A 17,292-nucleotide genomic window follows, 5' to 3' on the forward strand; every position below is an offset into this window, starting at 1 on the left:
CTGGTTGTGAAGTCGCCAGAGGGACAAGACCTCTGAAGTGACTGATAAAAGGTGTCGGAGACCTTCTTGCCTTTGTAGCGACAGTTGCTTTTGTTTGACTGTGATAGCTTCTGTCGCTCCAGATTTGCCATTGGCCTACTTTGCTGTACACTGAAGTATTTTCCTAGACTGCCTTTTTTTTCAATTGGGATTATGGCTTTAATGCTTAAAATTAAGAATCATACCCAAATTTGTATCTCTCTGCTATTCCCAGCCCCATGTCGCTTGCTATTTAATACAAATTCAACTTTCTATAATTTTAACATGAAGTGAGCCAGACAGTATTTAAAAGTGTGTTGGCTCAATTCAAATCAACAAACAACATGCACAACCCAGACCTGGAGCAGGTTTTAAAAAGAGCTTTAAAAGGATTGGATGGGGATCGGACTGAGAGTGTGACAGACAATTTCCAGAAAAGGACGCATGAGAGATGGAAGGAAAATTACATGTGGCACCAACAGGAAATGAGAGCACACGAAGGGCAGCTAAATTATCCAACTTGCGCATTTTTATATTACGGACGTGGACTGGCAGGGCGGGAGGGTGACGCCACTTCACCCTTGCTTATTTGTTTCCTACACATAACAAACATGTTGAATATGAAAAGAACCATAACATCCCAAACATTTGTTATACCATGTGCAGTACGAACTGACTAGACGCAATTAAGAGCATCGGTAAAATACCTTCTATGAATCAGGAAATGGACTCTAATTACAGATAATGGATGTGTGTGATGGAGTGCCAGATCTGCAGGCAATAACAGCTCAAATAGCATTAGCGTTGAATGCTAGGTTCGTGGGTGCATCTTAAAATGGCAGCTAATATGAATTAAACACAGGTAATGCACAAAAGGGGCTTGTCAGGTTTTTAACTTGTGGGTGTAATGATGTTTCAAATGTGAACCTCGTTTGGCACCGAGCTCAGTCTATCTGTGCTTTTAACATATTTGCATTGCATTGATTTTTATCAAACATCTCATTCCATTGACTTTGAATGCAGCATGGTTGTAATGATGTAATGATAGCTACCTTGTCCGCAGGTTCCCGGCACTGGATGGTCCATCATAAATGGACAAGATGTCAAAGTCTTCTTCCAGGGCAAAGCCTTGAAACACCAACTGTATCCGATTGTGCTCATCCGCCACAATCACCCACGTGCAGTTGGCGTAGTTGGGATAACCGTAAGGGTAGCCGGGGCTCTCTATCGTCCCGTTGGGACTGTGTAGTGTGTAGCTACAGTTCTGAGCTGGAAAGAGAAAAAGGAAAAGACTTTAATTGGGTTGGCTTAATTAATAGAGAAATGCAGAAAAAACACATCAAAGTCACTACCGTATTTTCCGCACTATAAGGCACACCTAAAAACCTCCAATTTTCTCAAAAGCCGACAGTGCGCCTTATAATCAGGTGCGCCTTATATATGGACCAATATTGAGCCACTACAGCAGGCGTGTCCAAAGTCCGGCTTGCGTGCCGTAAATGTATATATCTTATATATGGACAAAGTTTTAAAATGGGCCATTCATTGAAGGTGCGCCTTATAATCCGGTGCGCCTTATATATGGACAAAGTTTTAAAATGGGCCATTCATTGACGGTGCGCCTTATAATCGCCTTATAGTGCGGAAAATACGGTACTTTAAATTCAAGAACGTGTAGACGGACAAAAGACGAATGTAAGCATTCGATAATTTTAACAAAATAATGCTACTTTCACTCAACAGCTGTCCCTTTCAACATCAGTAATGGATTCCCATTCCCACGATAAAAACTGAGGAGAGAACATAATGGCCAATGACCAATTTTACTTTGGTTATTGCTTTCTGATTGCAGCGAGTCGAGACAACCGTGCGACTCATATTTCTCTTCATTAGACCCGCTTTCATTTAACCAGGGAAAAAAAAGACCAAAGCAATCAATCACCGTGTGTTCTTTCATTAAAGTTTTGAAATAGGCCCAGCAAGTCAGTAGCTAGCCTCCCATTAGCATCGGGTCAATACTAATATCCAGCTAAAACCTCCACATCCACCTCTATCTTATTTTCATACACCCAGTTAGGTCAGTAAGCTCGCTTCATTATAGGCCTCCATCAGATCAATCAATTGCTCCTACAAGAAGGTTGAAGGAGGGTCGAATGGGGTCAGACAAGGCGGCGAACTCCCTTGTAAATAATAAGAATAAATAATAGAAGATTCTGTAGCCAAAAATGATCTGTGATCTGAAGGTGAATGGATTTCCAATCCTCTGTCATGAATTTTATGCTGTCATAAAATTCCAGAAATCCAGAGAGGCAATTTATGCCAATGTATTTGCAATTACAAGATGGATTAGGCAGGAGGAAGAATAAATTAAATATGTATAATAAAGATATTTCACAGTGTGAGCACACGTGCCAAGTGGCCGATTTTAGCATCGATACTGACACACAATATTGACATTAAAAGGAAGTAAGTGCTTTTAAAATAGCCACTTCGTCACTTGTCCGACGGCAGGAACTTTATTCTTTGCTGAGAAGTCAACGCTTGATGAATGACTACAAAGTGTGAATAGAAAAGAAAATAAGGCCAATTTACTTTAATGATATGCAAAATAGATGACTTGGAGCAATTCCATGGATGGTACAAAAGTGCATTTGGCTTCGGCTCACAGGACAGACGTTTTGGATTTGAATCTAGCTTTGGGTCTTATCTGTGGAGAAATATGGTAATCCTCTTTAACTCAAAATTCAGTCAGGGCATCAGTTATTGTTTTATGGATTGGTCGGTGAATAAAAAAAAAAGAACATAAAAAAAAATCTAACAAACATTCTGCTCATATCAATTTTTTTCTGTGTTTAAAAAAAAAAAAAGAGGCATCGCCACAGTACTCTGTCTTGCTTTGAAAGCCGAAAGGCTTTGATTAACAGAACCAGCACTCGGGGCATGGATGAATAATTGAAACTTCACCTGAAGGTGCATTATGAAATTAGCTGCTGGGAGGATGCTGACCTACACCGAAGCCCCCCCTCCATGCAGATTTCAAGGGAAGCGCCTGGCCAGCAGTCAGCCCTTATAATCTGCCATTAAATGAATCCTGGCTGTGCTACAAAGTAGAATGTCATACAAGTAGTTTCCCCAAAGTTGCAAAAACGCTGATTCAGCAACCTGTGTCAACTTTCAACAATTCACAGCTACTCTGCAACTCCAGTGTGCATTCTGCCAAATGAGTGCACAGGGAAAAAAGTGTGACCTTGCCCGAGAAGCACTCCGGGGCTTTTACTTGTATGTTTATTATGTGTGCGAGAAGAGCTATAGTGTTTGCTTTGCGGCTCGCTGTGCCAATTTGATGAATTTACTTTCCTTCGCTATATCAGGACATGGTGAAGGAGAGAAGTAGCAGAGGAGAATGAGAGGTTGAAGAAAATGGCTATTGTCAAATATAGAGGACAGGAGGTTTCATCCAGAGAAACATCTGAAGGTAATAAAAAAAAAAGGTGTCAGACTGGAAGAAATGAAAGTGAACGACGGCGGCTGTGTCCGCGAAGGTCAACAATGGCCAGCGAGAGTAAATGAGTTTGAAAGAGGAAAAATATAAACAAAGGTATTTTGGGCTTTGCCCTTCTCGACTGAGGTCACATAGGAGCGACGAGATATTTGCAGCATGGCTGCAGTTTGAGATTGAAAAAGAAGAGTTTCACATCTAAAATGTCTTCACTGGATCAAATTGGGAAGCCCTGCAGCAATTTATCCGCCCACTAAACTTAACAGGCCACAATGCAGTCAGCCAGGTAACATTCTCCTGGCTAAGGTCGGAATTGTCCATTAGGCTGCCAAATAAAGATGCATAATTTGTCACTTCACGGAACACCCTTGCCACTGCTTTGGAGTCCAGAGACGACGTGCATCCAATACTTGGCATTGTGCTTGGAAAGCAATCATGAGCACACCGTTGATGCCAGTTGCATTTTATAAACACTTCCACTTTGCACATCTCTAGATGATCACACCAAATTTAGCAACCTGCTAATGCGAAAAAGCTAGCTGGGTAAAAATAATCCACAAGAGAGTATGTGTTCTATCAGACTGAGAGGAAAATGGAGACAAGGAGCCTATTTCTCAATTTTGCGAAGCCTTCTATTAAATTGAGAAGGAGAGTCAATAGCGGTATTATTTCTCCTTATTATCCCACTTGAGCAGCATCATGTTTATCTTGTGCCACAATGAAGAACGGCACTCCTCGGCAACCCACGCACAAAGCTTAGAGATGATAAACAACCCCTTTAAGTGTCAAAGGCATGTTGGACTTGATGATCCCTCCCCACTTTTACAAAGACTCCCGCTTCTGTGGGAGTTTTCTTTATTATCACGTTAAATAATTGCAAATCCTTTTGAAAAGAAAAAAAAAAAACAGGCTTAATGCATGGTGCAGCTCAAGAAGCCTCATTAACGGCTGCCTTCATTGAAGATGCATGTTGTTGCCATGGCGACGTCACCGAAAAAGACAAATCCCTTCTTTCAATAATTTATTATTGCCGCAGTCCGCCTTAACACTTTGCGCTCGCACGTTTGCGAGACCAAATGCACATTTCGCCGTTTGTTTTCCACGCCGGCACTGTTTGATGCGACACCTCGGTTAAACGTGGAAGTTAATTAGCAGCTCATTTTCACTTCCTTCACTTTTAGCATCATCAGTGTGGTGATAATGAAATGAGTTATAGTCGGACAGGAAATGCAAAAGAAGCGTCTGCGTCCACTTAAGGGGAACTATTTCGTGTGGCTAATCCATAAATTAGTCTTATGATCTTCGGAGCAGGATTCTTTCCGTGCAGTGTAATTGCGTGCAAGTCTATAGAGGAACTGACCACACAGCTCAATTGATTTGTCGGTGCAGTAAACATTTTCCTATCAGAGTTTATGGTCTCGGTCATGACGATCAAGTCTTCATTTGGCTTGTCATTAAATTTAGTTTTTGGAATTATGGCTCAGTTTAAAAGGGGGGCTCGTTCTACATGAACTGGAAATGCTTGAGGTGCGGCTTACTAAGATCGTATTCAACAAAGACAAGCTACAAATTCAACAAACCATGACTATAGACCTTCAGAAATTCATAAAAACTAAAGAATGATGCACAAAAGCATGAGAGTAACCATATGAGGTAGTGATGGGAAAATGAAGCTTCAAAATTGCTTCATGAACCAGTTGCTGTATTCTTTGGCTTCTTTAGATGGCAATGTGGGTTTAAAGTGAGGGTTTTAAGAAATGGCAAGTCGGTGGGCTTTCAGCTCTTCTAGTGCCATCTAGAGGGCTAAATAAACACAACAAGGGGTTCATGAATCATCTTGAAGCTTCATTTGCAAGTGTTCATTGATATTGATGCTACATTAAGTCTATCATGGAGTTGGAGACTCTTTTGAATAAAGTTGATGTATGCATAATACGTAAGCAGCAGGAGAGGGTAAACAAGGACCCTCCTAACTGTAGTATATGAAACCCAAGAGGGAGCTGGGATCCAAAGGCCGGGTCATGAGTGCCCCAGCCGGAGAATTCCATCTATCACAGAGAGATGGCTGGGAAGCACATGATCAATCAGCTCACTTCAACTTGGGGATGGCTTTAACCTTTCGATTCTGAACCAAGTGCCCCCCTAGAAGGCTTCCGTGTGTGTGTGTGTGTGTGTGAGAGAGAAGTAGAAAACAAAATCTGCTACATGAGCTCACACATGCTGTTTAAGCTCGATACCTAGTTTGACGGAAACATCCTTATTTGGGTTTGGCTTTATGGTAGACTGATTTGAAATACGCCGTATATATTTTTTTTTGTAAAGTCACTTTAATTGTGAGTGTTCAGGTAAAGAAATTCCACCTTCTCTACCTAGGACGTCGAAAGTAATGCAACCAGACCACTAAAGCAACACGTTTTCTTTCCACAATCACCATTCCAACAAAACAAAAAAAAAGACCTCAGACCAGATTGCGACGCGCTTGGAAATAAGAGAAACAGCACGGGAAAGTAACAAGACAAGGACAAGTTACCTGCCCTGGATCTAATCTCCTATCTCCTGGATCATTACAGTCAGATAAGAGGAGGCAAAGTCAGGAAGTCAATGAAAGCGTTGCGTCTTTACAAGACAGTCTACATCAAGCCTTCTTTATGGGAGGATTTCAAGAAAATTCCCTAGCAGCATCGGAAGGGAAAAGGGGGGGGGGGGAAAATCAAAATCATGTCTAGCTTATTTTTACCTTAAGCTAGAGAATTAATTTTCTCGAGTGTGACAGGAGTTGCGGAGCGGTTGCAACGGCCGCTGACATCAGCCAGCTGCCCGCAGCAACCAAATATCTCCACTGGGAGATTGGGCGAGAAAAGATGAACATATTGTAGGATTCCGCTACCAATGCACAGTGGAGAACACAAAGGTGAGTGCAGTCAAGTCATGTAATACAATGCAATACAATATCGTACATGAAGCTTTTACCGTGGTTGCTTCAGATCAAGGAACGAACAAAAAGCTACAAGCAAAAACAAGAAACAAAACTCCATGACTTGCTAACATAGACAAGCTAACAAATAGCATTCACGTCTAAGTAATGTATGTAAAATAATGCCTTGCCACGATCCAAGAAAAAAAGCTTTTATTTCATTTATTTCCCGTCACTGAACGTCTGACTTGTTCAGACACAAAATTGCCTGTTTCTACTAGTATTGCGCATAATATTGAATAATTTTTTTCTAAATTTTACCGCATTAAAGTCAAAGTACTTAGAGGAGGAAGCTGCTAAAAGAAAATTTTGTATGCGATGTTCTGCCTTCTCACTGAGTGCCACTTTAATCAGACTTTTAAGTTACGAACCTTGAACTTGGTGTGTGTGTGTGTGTGTGTGTGTCTATAAACGTCAATGAGCCTGCGCATAGAAGCAAATGGCTGCATGAATACATTTAGGAATATTGTGGGGAGTGCGCATGAATTTGTAAACCACTGCGAGTGTGTGAGTCACCGTTGTGGCTAAGATTTGTGCGACAAAGCGCGACAACAGAGCTTGGACCATCTGGGAACGGATGACAGCGTGGCGAGAGGGTGGTGGTTGGTCATAGTCAAACAGCACAATTTGAGGAAACACTCACAGACACTTGAATCATCTAAGAGTCAAGTTAGGTGACAGCTTGTATAGACAAACAAGAACACACACACACACAGTACTCCTGTACGTCCCAATAGGTGAGTACCTAATGACTGATAAGCAAATAAGCGCTCCAAATTGATCATTTACTATGCAGCAGAAAATCACCCGACACTCCAAAGGCACATTGTCTTCATCATCACCATCACTCACCTTCCCACCCGCATTGTGTATTCAAGACACTGCCTAGTTTTGAATAAAAATGTTCAGTTAACCATTCCCCGGCTCCCTTCCTGCATTTATTGCTCAGCGGTGAACGTGGAGAGCAGATGGAAGATGGGAGGCGGCGGAGCATGCGGCAGATTGGAGATTGAATGTAGCAGGAGGACAGGTGGGAGAGAGGTGAGATGAAGCAATGGCAGCGTTAGGTGCAGACGACATATGAGAGCGTTGGGCCAAGACGTCTTCCAGGAGGTCAAGAGCAGAACGTGCCTCCATGACATTTTCTGGGCAAAACATCAGATGTTTTCTAACTTGGCAACATTTCAGTCAGGTGACCATATCGACGGTGTGCCTCAATGATAAATAGGTTTTAATTTGGGGGTTGATATTATCACTTTGCGCAATTGCGCAATGACTTTAATAACATAATCAGTCAGTGTCACATTGATGATGGCAACTAAGATTAATGAAGTAAAAGTAGTTACTAATAATACTAAAAGTATGACAAATCAGTAAGTTTGACCGAGATTTGCCTTGAGTTCACTTCCGCTCATATGTTCCCTTCATTTAAATGACTCGCATTTGCTTAATTTAGTATGAAATTAGAGGCAGAAATCTGATCAGATCTTATCAAATAGGCTTCTAAAGTGTGACTGTGTCTAATTGGGAGTGCAAAGCCATGGAAACATTGGAAAAAATCCCAAATTCAAGAGCCAGTTTGTGATACAGCGAGCAGCAGTTGCTGAGCGGACTTGTTGGCTGCTGGCGCTGTCCGTGGTGCTGAAATCACGATTGACTTGCACTTGCAATGTGTTCTGCATTAACGTTTGCTAAATACAGTTAAACCTCGTTTAATCCGCTTCAAAACATGTGACTAAAACTGAAGTGGATGAAAACTGAAGCACTACTTCCCATAGAAACTAATGTAAATTCAAATAATCAGTTACAGGCACCCTAACATTTATTGTAGTAGTATTTGTTTTTGGTATTGCAGTATACGGAAGATCAAAATATCATTTGAGAATTGTCATTTAATTTACTTTATGAGCCTATTTATTGACAGTTTATTTTTTTTATTTATTTTTAATCAAAAACTAAAACCAATACAAAAACTAATAAAAAGTCTCATTTAAAAAAAAAATTTAAAAAAATAAACTATTGTAAAACTAAAAGTATTTGAATTTTAAAAAGCCAACGTCAAAGTAAGAATCAAAAAAAGAAAAATAATGCATAACAACTGCTACCCTGTGCAGCCCACTGCAAATGAATCACTGTTATCCTTCTGTTCCAACTCAACTCATCTTTGGATTCGAAGTGAATTTCCTTCCTTCGATAATGGGAGCATTATCCAATTAAAGATGATCATGTAAAATTTCCACGTTGTAGCAAAACTGCAGCTGCACTTTTGAGTGCCAAAGTAAATAAAAATGAAGCATCCAACCTCCATTGCATTTCTCGAGCTTGCATCATCATCATCATCATCATCATCATAACACATCAGCGTGAAAAAAAACAAAAAACAAAAACTGTGATGATGCCTTTCTGGAGTCACAGACAGTCTGCAGACGTCATCGTCACTCAGCCTCCCTCCGTCCCGCACCGCCCTAGGGTTCTCTCCTCTGTGGCTTTGAGCTTGATTACCGCTTATTGAGCGACAGGTCCTCCGGGAAGGTTGTTTTTGATCGCTCCCAGCTCTCTTTGACACATCTCTATCTCCTCACCTCTTGGGAGACACCCGCAGAGGCTACAATGTTGTTTTAAAGTCACACACTGTTTGATAAATGAATACCTTTTGTACACCTGAGGCGAGTTAAGCGCCGCTTGTCAAACAGCCCACAGATGACGAATATTGGCTTGTTTGAATCAATGCGTTGAGTCCATGCTGGGACGGGACACGAGCTATATAGGAGGCATTTCTTTACGCTACTTCTCGGCAGAGTGTGGGGCTCTGGTGCCCCTTAATGGGGGGAAGGGGCAACTGCCGGTGGCTCCTATGCAGGGACGCAAGACGCACTGACCTCCAAGTGTTCGACGAGGTGACTGAGCGCTCTGTTTTCTCCAAACAATCAAATAAAATAAATAATAGCAAGCTTGATGACACAAATTTGCTCACCTTGTGGGTGGAAGTAATATATTTTAATCAACTACTGAAGCTCAACAAGCACTGTCCCACTCACTTGTGGATTATGTGCCAAAAGTTTGAGTGGGCGAGAGCCACGGCGGATTGCTATCAAGTCCACTCTGGCTTCAGCACTTAGCAAAATATAAATTTAATATCCAATATATGAACCAGAAAGCCAATAGAGAGATGTTTCTAAAAATCAGAGCAAAGAAACATGGTATATCATTTAAAAACAAAATCTGTTGAATGCTTGGCTACAAGACTGCATAAGAAATGAATGCGTAAGAGGGAAAAACAAGTCGGGGGATCTTCTGACGTCGGAAGGCGAAGGAGGATTCAAAGAAAGACCCCCCCTCCCTGCCTCTCTCTCTGCGCTCATGCACTTATGGATGCTGAACGCCTGCTTGCACTCTTTTTTAGGACACCCCCCCTCCCACTGCAGCTTTGCTTTGATTTTTTTTTGGGGGGGGCACAGTCAAATTCACTCCTTTTTCAAGTTCCTACAGCTTCACTTCTCACTGTGAGAGAGGGGGGGGCTCTTGTTGCAGTTCAACAGTTACCAAAATAGACACAGCGACTCCTTTATATAAACCCAACACATTTTTTTTTCCGAATCCGTCTAATGTACGACATCGCTGATATACAAAACACCCCTGTAGTGTGAAAAGCCCTTGATGCAGCAATCATCTCCCATTATAGTGGCAAACCTCACAAGGCGCATCCTCATGCGTCTTAATGAAGGTGCTGATTTGCATTCAGTCAGCGGTTGCAATGTGTGTGTGTAAGCCTGCCGCATTTGACTTGAGCTCTTCGACGGGGACTCACCCTTTACTGACGCGCTCAGAAGCCACATGTAGAGCACAAGCATCACCCTGCTCCACCGACGGGCTCCCCCTTTCAAAATCCAAATCTGGCATTCCGTGGGTCCCGTTGCCCCGTCCCGGCTCAAAGCGGTGTCCATGGCAAAGCTTCCTCCGCCGGGTCTACACTGTATGGATAGTTCTCAGATGGTCAGAAAAGGGTGATTCACTCGGTGTGGGTGCTGAGAAAAATCCCAATGCATGGAGGAGGCTCGGATCTGGCAGCTGGTATGAACCATGTCTTGCAGGCACCGAGTCTGCTTGGTATATATTTCACACCTGGGGAGAAGAGAGTGAGGGGAAGGGGAGGGGTTGTGTGTGGAAGAGTAGAGGGGGGGGTCTCCAAGCCAAAATGATACGCTGCAAGTGGGAGCTCGTCGACTCCGCACGGGTGTAAAAAAAAAAATCACGCCAATCGCTCGGCTGCTCCGCGGAGAGGCACGACGCACGTCAAAAGCAAAACGTTCCTCCACCGGCTTGCCGCGCGGCTCCTAAATCTCCATCCAGACAGTCACCAATTGCAGGCATGATAATCCACCTTAAACTAGGTTCACATACAAATGAGCCGATGGGAGCATGTGATCCGGGAACGGCAGAATAAAACCCGAAAGTTCTCCACCCAGCATCTGCGTGCGGAAATGATGGAATCTTGATGTATGGAGGAAAAATTGGAGTTATTCCTAGGATGGTCAACGTGGCGTCTGACAGCGTTGCCTCCGCTCTGTGTGACGCCAAGATCTGACTGCAGAGCTTCTCTCTCCTCTCGCTCTCTCTCTCTCCCTCCCTCACTTACTGTTGCCCTCTCTCCTCTCACTGCCAATCCACGTGGACTCCCTATTGTAATATAAAATAGTTTACAAGCAACAGTATAATGATGGTAAATAATCATTCCATTGGTTATTTGGACCTAAATGAGAAAGCCACACACACATATAGTTTGCTGTAAAATATTAATCAAACTAGCATTTTGTTTTTGCAATTCGGATAATAATTCTATTTTATTAATAACAATAATTGATCATCAATGGCTTCAGCTATGACCAATGTATCATTCACTCAGCGGAATGGAAGTCATTTTAACATAGACGTGTTCACGCCTAATTGTGAAATTGCTGTTTAATAGTCCGGAACGTCCATTGGTGAAACTGAATGTCATTTGCACCTCTTGCATATGGCTGCTATGATTAGTTTTCCGCAATGCGCCGTGGAGGATAATGAAATGTGCAACGGCCTCTAACCTCAGTAATCATAAACACTCGCACAAGACGGGGATTTCAACTTTGCAACTTCTTGCACTGCTCACACAAGATGAATTGATGATCGTTACGATCATTGACGGGATGCATACGGTAGAGGCGTGAAATGTGGGAAGGTTTTAGAGCAACACTGCCTGTATTGTAAAGTATTTCTTTATGGCTAAGCTGGTGACAGGAAAATATTAGGGGACATTTTGTACAAAAAAAAAAAAAAGGCCCATGGCGGTGGATCGTATTGAACAGAGGCAGGTAAAATTTATTTGTCACTGTATTTTTGTCACTTGCTATCGGGGACGGGTCCTCTGCCAAAAAAAAGTACCAATAAGGGTGTTGCTACTTTGGCTAATGCCAAAACGCTCGTGAGTGGAGAAATTAAACTTGCACATGTAAACCGATGTTCCTTCTGACGTCTGTTTGTGGGAATGACTAAGTGGCAGAGACGGACTAAATATCTCCCTCTTGACATTCATCTCTCTTCTCAGTATGCTCTGCGCTGTTGCTAGGCTACATAGGTTGGTTTGGTCTCGAGCATGTGGCAAATGATTCCATGTTGATGTTTGCGTATGTTGATCTTGGACATCGATGTTACCGACTTAAACTCGGATTGAACACTGACAAACCCGACACCCGACTTTCTTACATTGTGATTTTTTTTTTTTAAGAGGTAATGAAAAAATATGTAAACCTGGATCCTCCTCTATCAAACAACAAATTTACCTAGAATATTTTAACTTTAACTTAATAGCAATCGATTGCGTCAATCTTACGATAAAACAAAAAAAAAACATCGAGATTGGTTTTGAGTTCGTAAAATTAATAGATCAATAGTTTCGAGCAGAAATATATGAACCTAGGCACAGGCCTTCAAATGCCTAAGGCCTGTTCAAATGTCACATTAATATTTCAATAGAGGAAAAAAAATAGCAGCTGCTAGATTTTTTGATACAAGCTGAGAGAATTTTACTGCACAAATTAACATAATCTGTTTGAGGGAATTAGTTGTCATGCACTGAGTCAACAGCAACCTGCCAAGTGTTGAAGATGTTTTGGCTGGGTTCGAGTTTTTGGATCAAATCTAAAATGCTTCCATAATAGAAACGGCACGGTTGAGATAGTAGCAAGTGATGACGTAAGTGCAACACACCACCCCGCACTAGGGGTGACAGGATGACAATTGGCGTTAGGATACTTTTTCATGATAGTGCAGCGTAGGTGTTTTGCGGAAGCAATTTTCGCAAATGGATTTTACCGACTGCATTTTTTTCTTGCACTGTACTTCCCGTTCTATATCTGAATACACAGTCGGTTGAGGGAGATTTTTCTCTTCATTTATTCATCGGGGTTGCTTCTGTACAAGCTCTTGTGCAATTTACCAAAGAAATACCTTCAAACTCCACCTCATCGACACTTGCTTGTCTTTTAAACTAGCTAAGCATTGATTTCCACAGTTTTGTTCCGCAGGCAAATTACTTACTTGTACTTTTTCGTCTCCACCTTCTGGCTCTTTTCAATGTTCAATCACTTGTGCACTTTTAATCCTTTATTTAATCTGTTCTTCCCCTCACTTACAAATTAGAACCCGGCCCGTCAAACACACTTAATTCCAAGATTTAGCATATGATGTCTATTTGTGAAAGAGAGTACCGTAAATTTCGGACTATAAGCCGTGACTTTTTTCCCAAATTTTGAACCCTGCATCTTATAGTCCGGTGCGGCTTATATAGGTAAAAGGTATTTTGGACAAAAAATGTAATGTAAAATAATTCAATGTTGACATCTTGCCTACAGAAGTTGAAATACAAAGTGACAGTAATTTCTAATAAAAAATATATGAAATATTGAATTACATTATATATTAAATATATTATTATTTTATTTAGCATTTTTTAAACATGGACTTGTGAGACAAACTTGTAATCCTTTCAACCCATGATCATAAATTCACATTCATCTCCACATTAATTTTACAGCCTCTTCCAATGTGTGACTTTCACTTTTTTGAGTGTGCAGATGGGACTCAATCTTCCACTGGATCTTATTTTTACTCCAATAACTCGCAATATGCACCTAAGTGCTGCCTGTCTATAATACAATTTATTATATGAGATTCAACTATTTCTGGAAGGAAAGAAAAAAAAAATCATGCTAAATGTAAGTCTCACATGTGCTGCACAAATGTTATTTGTCCTTGTGTCACTCTTGATGGATTCCCCTCATAAGACAAGGACGATCGGGGATCATTCTTCACTTCTCCTCCCACTCAGTCGGTTTGGTCTCCATCATTGTATTCCCTTAACGCCACACATGTTGGTTTTTTCCACATTCTTCTTCCTGCAAGTGAGAAATGGAGATGGGATGTCGTGGATGGAGTGAGCAAGGAGTAGTTCAAAATCTTGTATGATACATTCATCACAAAATAATATTTTCCCCTTCATAATTATTAGTCAGTAAGCCGCAACTAGGTGTTAAATTAAATTGAATTAAATTAAATTCTATAGACGTGCTCCTGGACTCAGTTATGATTCTAAAAAATACACATTTATGCAAAATGACGCATTAAAGTGTGAAGAAGAGGCTATGTTGTTATATTTTTAATCTATGGAGCAAAATTAAACTTTTTTCACCTGCGTTGAAGGATTTGAAGACATTGAATTTCCCCATTCCGGGACTCGGGACCGATGAGTCAAATTTCAGCTTTGTCCTGGTTGGGTTGAAGAAAGTTCTCTGCCATCCAGAGTTGAAGAAAAGATGATTTGTAATATGCAGCGCCATTGGTCTTGATGCTTATCCAAAGTCTTTTCTATCCTCGCCAAAAAGTGGAAAAAAAGGCCTCTTCACCTTCATTGTGCCGGTGTAATTTAATCCTTTCCCACAAGTAAAAAGGATTTGACAAAGTTTTCTCAAAAAGAGCACCACTTCAAGGGTTCACGTCAAGATACACAGTAAGAGCAAGACATCAAATACAGGGCAAAATCTTAATTTGTTATTTTTGAAGCATCCCTTAAAGTAAAAGTGCATAATCATTTTGTGAAAAAATAATCGCCAAATGCAGACGGGACCCTCTTATGATGATTATGACTCATGGTGCTTACGGACAAATGAAAGGGGGCAATTTTAGTAAAAGTATGAATTTTAAAACCAAAACATCAAATTGTACATAATGCATTGTACTGCAATTTCCAGATTATAAAAAGCTCCCTAATCACCCTTGAAAAACATTTTTTGTCTGCGTGTATAATTCGGTCCCCCAATTTGCTGGGGGGTGCCTATTCATAACTTACTCCAACTGACTTTCTTATAGTCATTGATGCACAGAAATAATAATAATAATAATAGATTTTATACAATCATTAGATCCTTGGGTGACTACAATATGCAAATAGCAAATAACATATCTTTATCATATGCGCATATTAATGACTGCTCTGGACCAATGCTAACGGACTAACACGACTCGTAAATCAACACACGCACTATTACTGCATAGCTGCGGAATACGAGTACGGAACTTGTACTTACTTTTCATCATTGACTCGGTACTGAGGAGAATATCAATGAGCATAATAATAAGGAATAATATAGCAACTAGGCACCAGCATGAGTTTCTCCTTAGAACCGTGGTGCCACGGGTATCAGGGCAAAAGAAGCCGGAGATGAATCAAAATCCGCAACAACCGCCAGGGCGAGTGTTTGTTTCAAATTGCATCGTGCCGATCTGTGTTTGGCTGACTATTGCAACATTTTGTGGTTCAGCAGTGCCACTTTGGGAACACAACATGGGTTAAAAAGGTGGAGGTGTTTTTAAAAACCATCTTCTCATCTGGAGAACTGCTGACCTTCTTTTCAACTCTTTCACACAGTGCCCTTGCATTGGCCTTTTGGTCACAGTGCTTAGCTCACGAGAGCTGATAATAAAAAGCGCTAACGATGATGCAATATACAATTTACAGTCAGGTCAACAACAGCATACACACAAAAAAACAAAATTGTTTTAACTCATATTGAGTAAGTGCAAACAGGCTAGTCCTATTTTTCACCATCTATAAAAGTGACACCGTAAAAGGACAATATTTTTCCACATGCAATCATGTATTATGTTTTATTTGAATGTCAGTGATGCAGCATGCAGTGTTGTGTTGCCATGCACACACACATGGATATTTATGAGCTCTTTCTTGCTCTGTCATCCACGCCCAAACACACACCGCAGGCAGGGAGGGACTCACAAGAGTGTACACATTGAGCTAATCACTCCCACAGACACGTGCACAAGTGGCTGCAGGATAACACTACAAAGCGAATTGGCATCGGTGAGGATAATCAATCAATAATCCGCCATCCTTTCATTTCTCGCACTTTTCTGCCTGCCTTTACCCTCAAGTGTTTTCAAATTTTTTGACAGTGTGACATCAAATGAATACATGAATGCCAATGAGGCACATCTCAGTTCCGTTAATGTCACACAGATCACAAAATATATGCAGAAAAAATATCAGAGCTAGCACGAAACACGAAATGATTCCCCCACTCAGAGGTTTGCGTGTTTCCAGACCGCATTGAGTCTTTTGTGTGAATTGGAAGGTTAACATGCCGGCCAATGCCTCATCACTGCAATATTTTCGACTTGTCAAAAGGTCACTGGAAAAGATGTTCCCGTTTAGTTGCCTATGGGGAGAGCTGACTGCGCGAGCAGCGGGAAGCTCACCTTACCGGTCCTGCGGCGGTTTATCCGGGTGGCTCCAACCTCCAGGAAGCAACGACAAGACAAGTTCATTCATCCAGCTCTGTGGGAGAAGCAGAGTTGAAATCAGACAGTGAAGAGTCACCCTAGTAAAACATTGAATAGTACTCGGGAAGGAAACCCGTCCCGGAACACGGCCTCGCCCTAGGATAGACCTGCTACATCAAATTACGCTCCTTCCCTGCACATAGCGTAAAAAACAATGTTACATTCTAATTTGAAATATTTCCCAAATCTGGTTTTAGCCCTGAAATTCACACAGAATTATTGCAAAATGGTCTCAGTACATTCACCAACATCTAATAAAAATAATGAAAGTAATAACAAAATAATGAAAATCAACAAATAAAAGAATAATAAAAGTCATAAGAAATGCACCTGTGAAAACAATTTTAAATTCTAATTTTAAATATTTTCAAAATGTGGTTTTAGCCCTTAACATTACACAATTATTGCAAAATGGTCTCAATACATTCACCAACATCTAATAAAAATAATGAAAACAATGAAAAGTAATGAAAAAATGAAAATAAATAAATAATAAAAGTCATAAAAAAAATGCACAAGTGACGGCATCTCACTGTGCTGCAGTGGCAATGGAATAGTGATTATTCAACAGTGCAGTGTCTTTTTTTTTTTTTGCCAACGGACCTCTCTCATACATTATGCATCCAAATCATTGCATTTTTTTCCTTCCTTCTCCATTCTGGGCTACAATGCATATTTCATCAAGCCAGTGAAATATTGAGCAATCTTATGATTTGATATTCTCTTCCAAAGAGGATTTCAGTTTATATATTTTTCTTGGCATCATTTTGCTTCTTTTCCTGAAGGACCAAACTTCTGGGTATGTCTCCTTTTGCTTGTTTGTTTACCGCATTTGGGTTTTATTAGTTAATGCTGGCATAATGATCAATGAGGTGGAGCCATCAACGCCACAGATTACTCAGGCTCGGAGGTC

The 17,292-nt window shown here is 40.9% G+C and overlaps 1 protein-coding gene across 1 annotated transcript in view; it reads right to left on the reverse strand.

Annotated features, from left to right (window-relative positions):
* Window positions 1-11,072, reverse strand: part of csmd2 (CUB and Sushi multiple domains 2) — an 83,304-nt gene extending 72,232 nt beyond the window's left edge. Inside the window, 2 exon segments of the mRNA XM_037263489.1 lie at window positions 1,071-1,287; window positions 10,300-11,072. Coding sequence (XP_037119384.1) covers window positions 1,071-1,287; window positions 10,300-10,435 — 353 coding nt within the window. The 5' untranslated portion in view covers window positions 10,436-11,072.
* Window positions 11,073-17,292: the final 6,220 nt, after the last annotated feature.

This window comes from Syngnathus acus, chromosome 11, assembly GCF_901709675.1.
Source record: "Syngnathus acus chromosome 11, fSynAcu1.2, whole genome shotgun sequence".
NCBI classification, from domain to species: domain Eukaryota; kingdom Metazoa; phylum Chordata; class Actinopteri; order Syngnathiformes; family Syngnathidae; genus Syngnathus; species Syngnathus acus.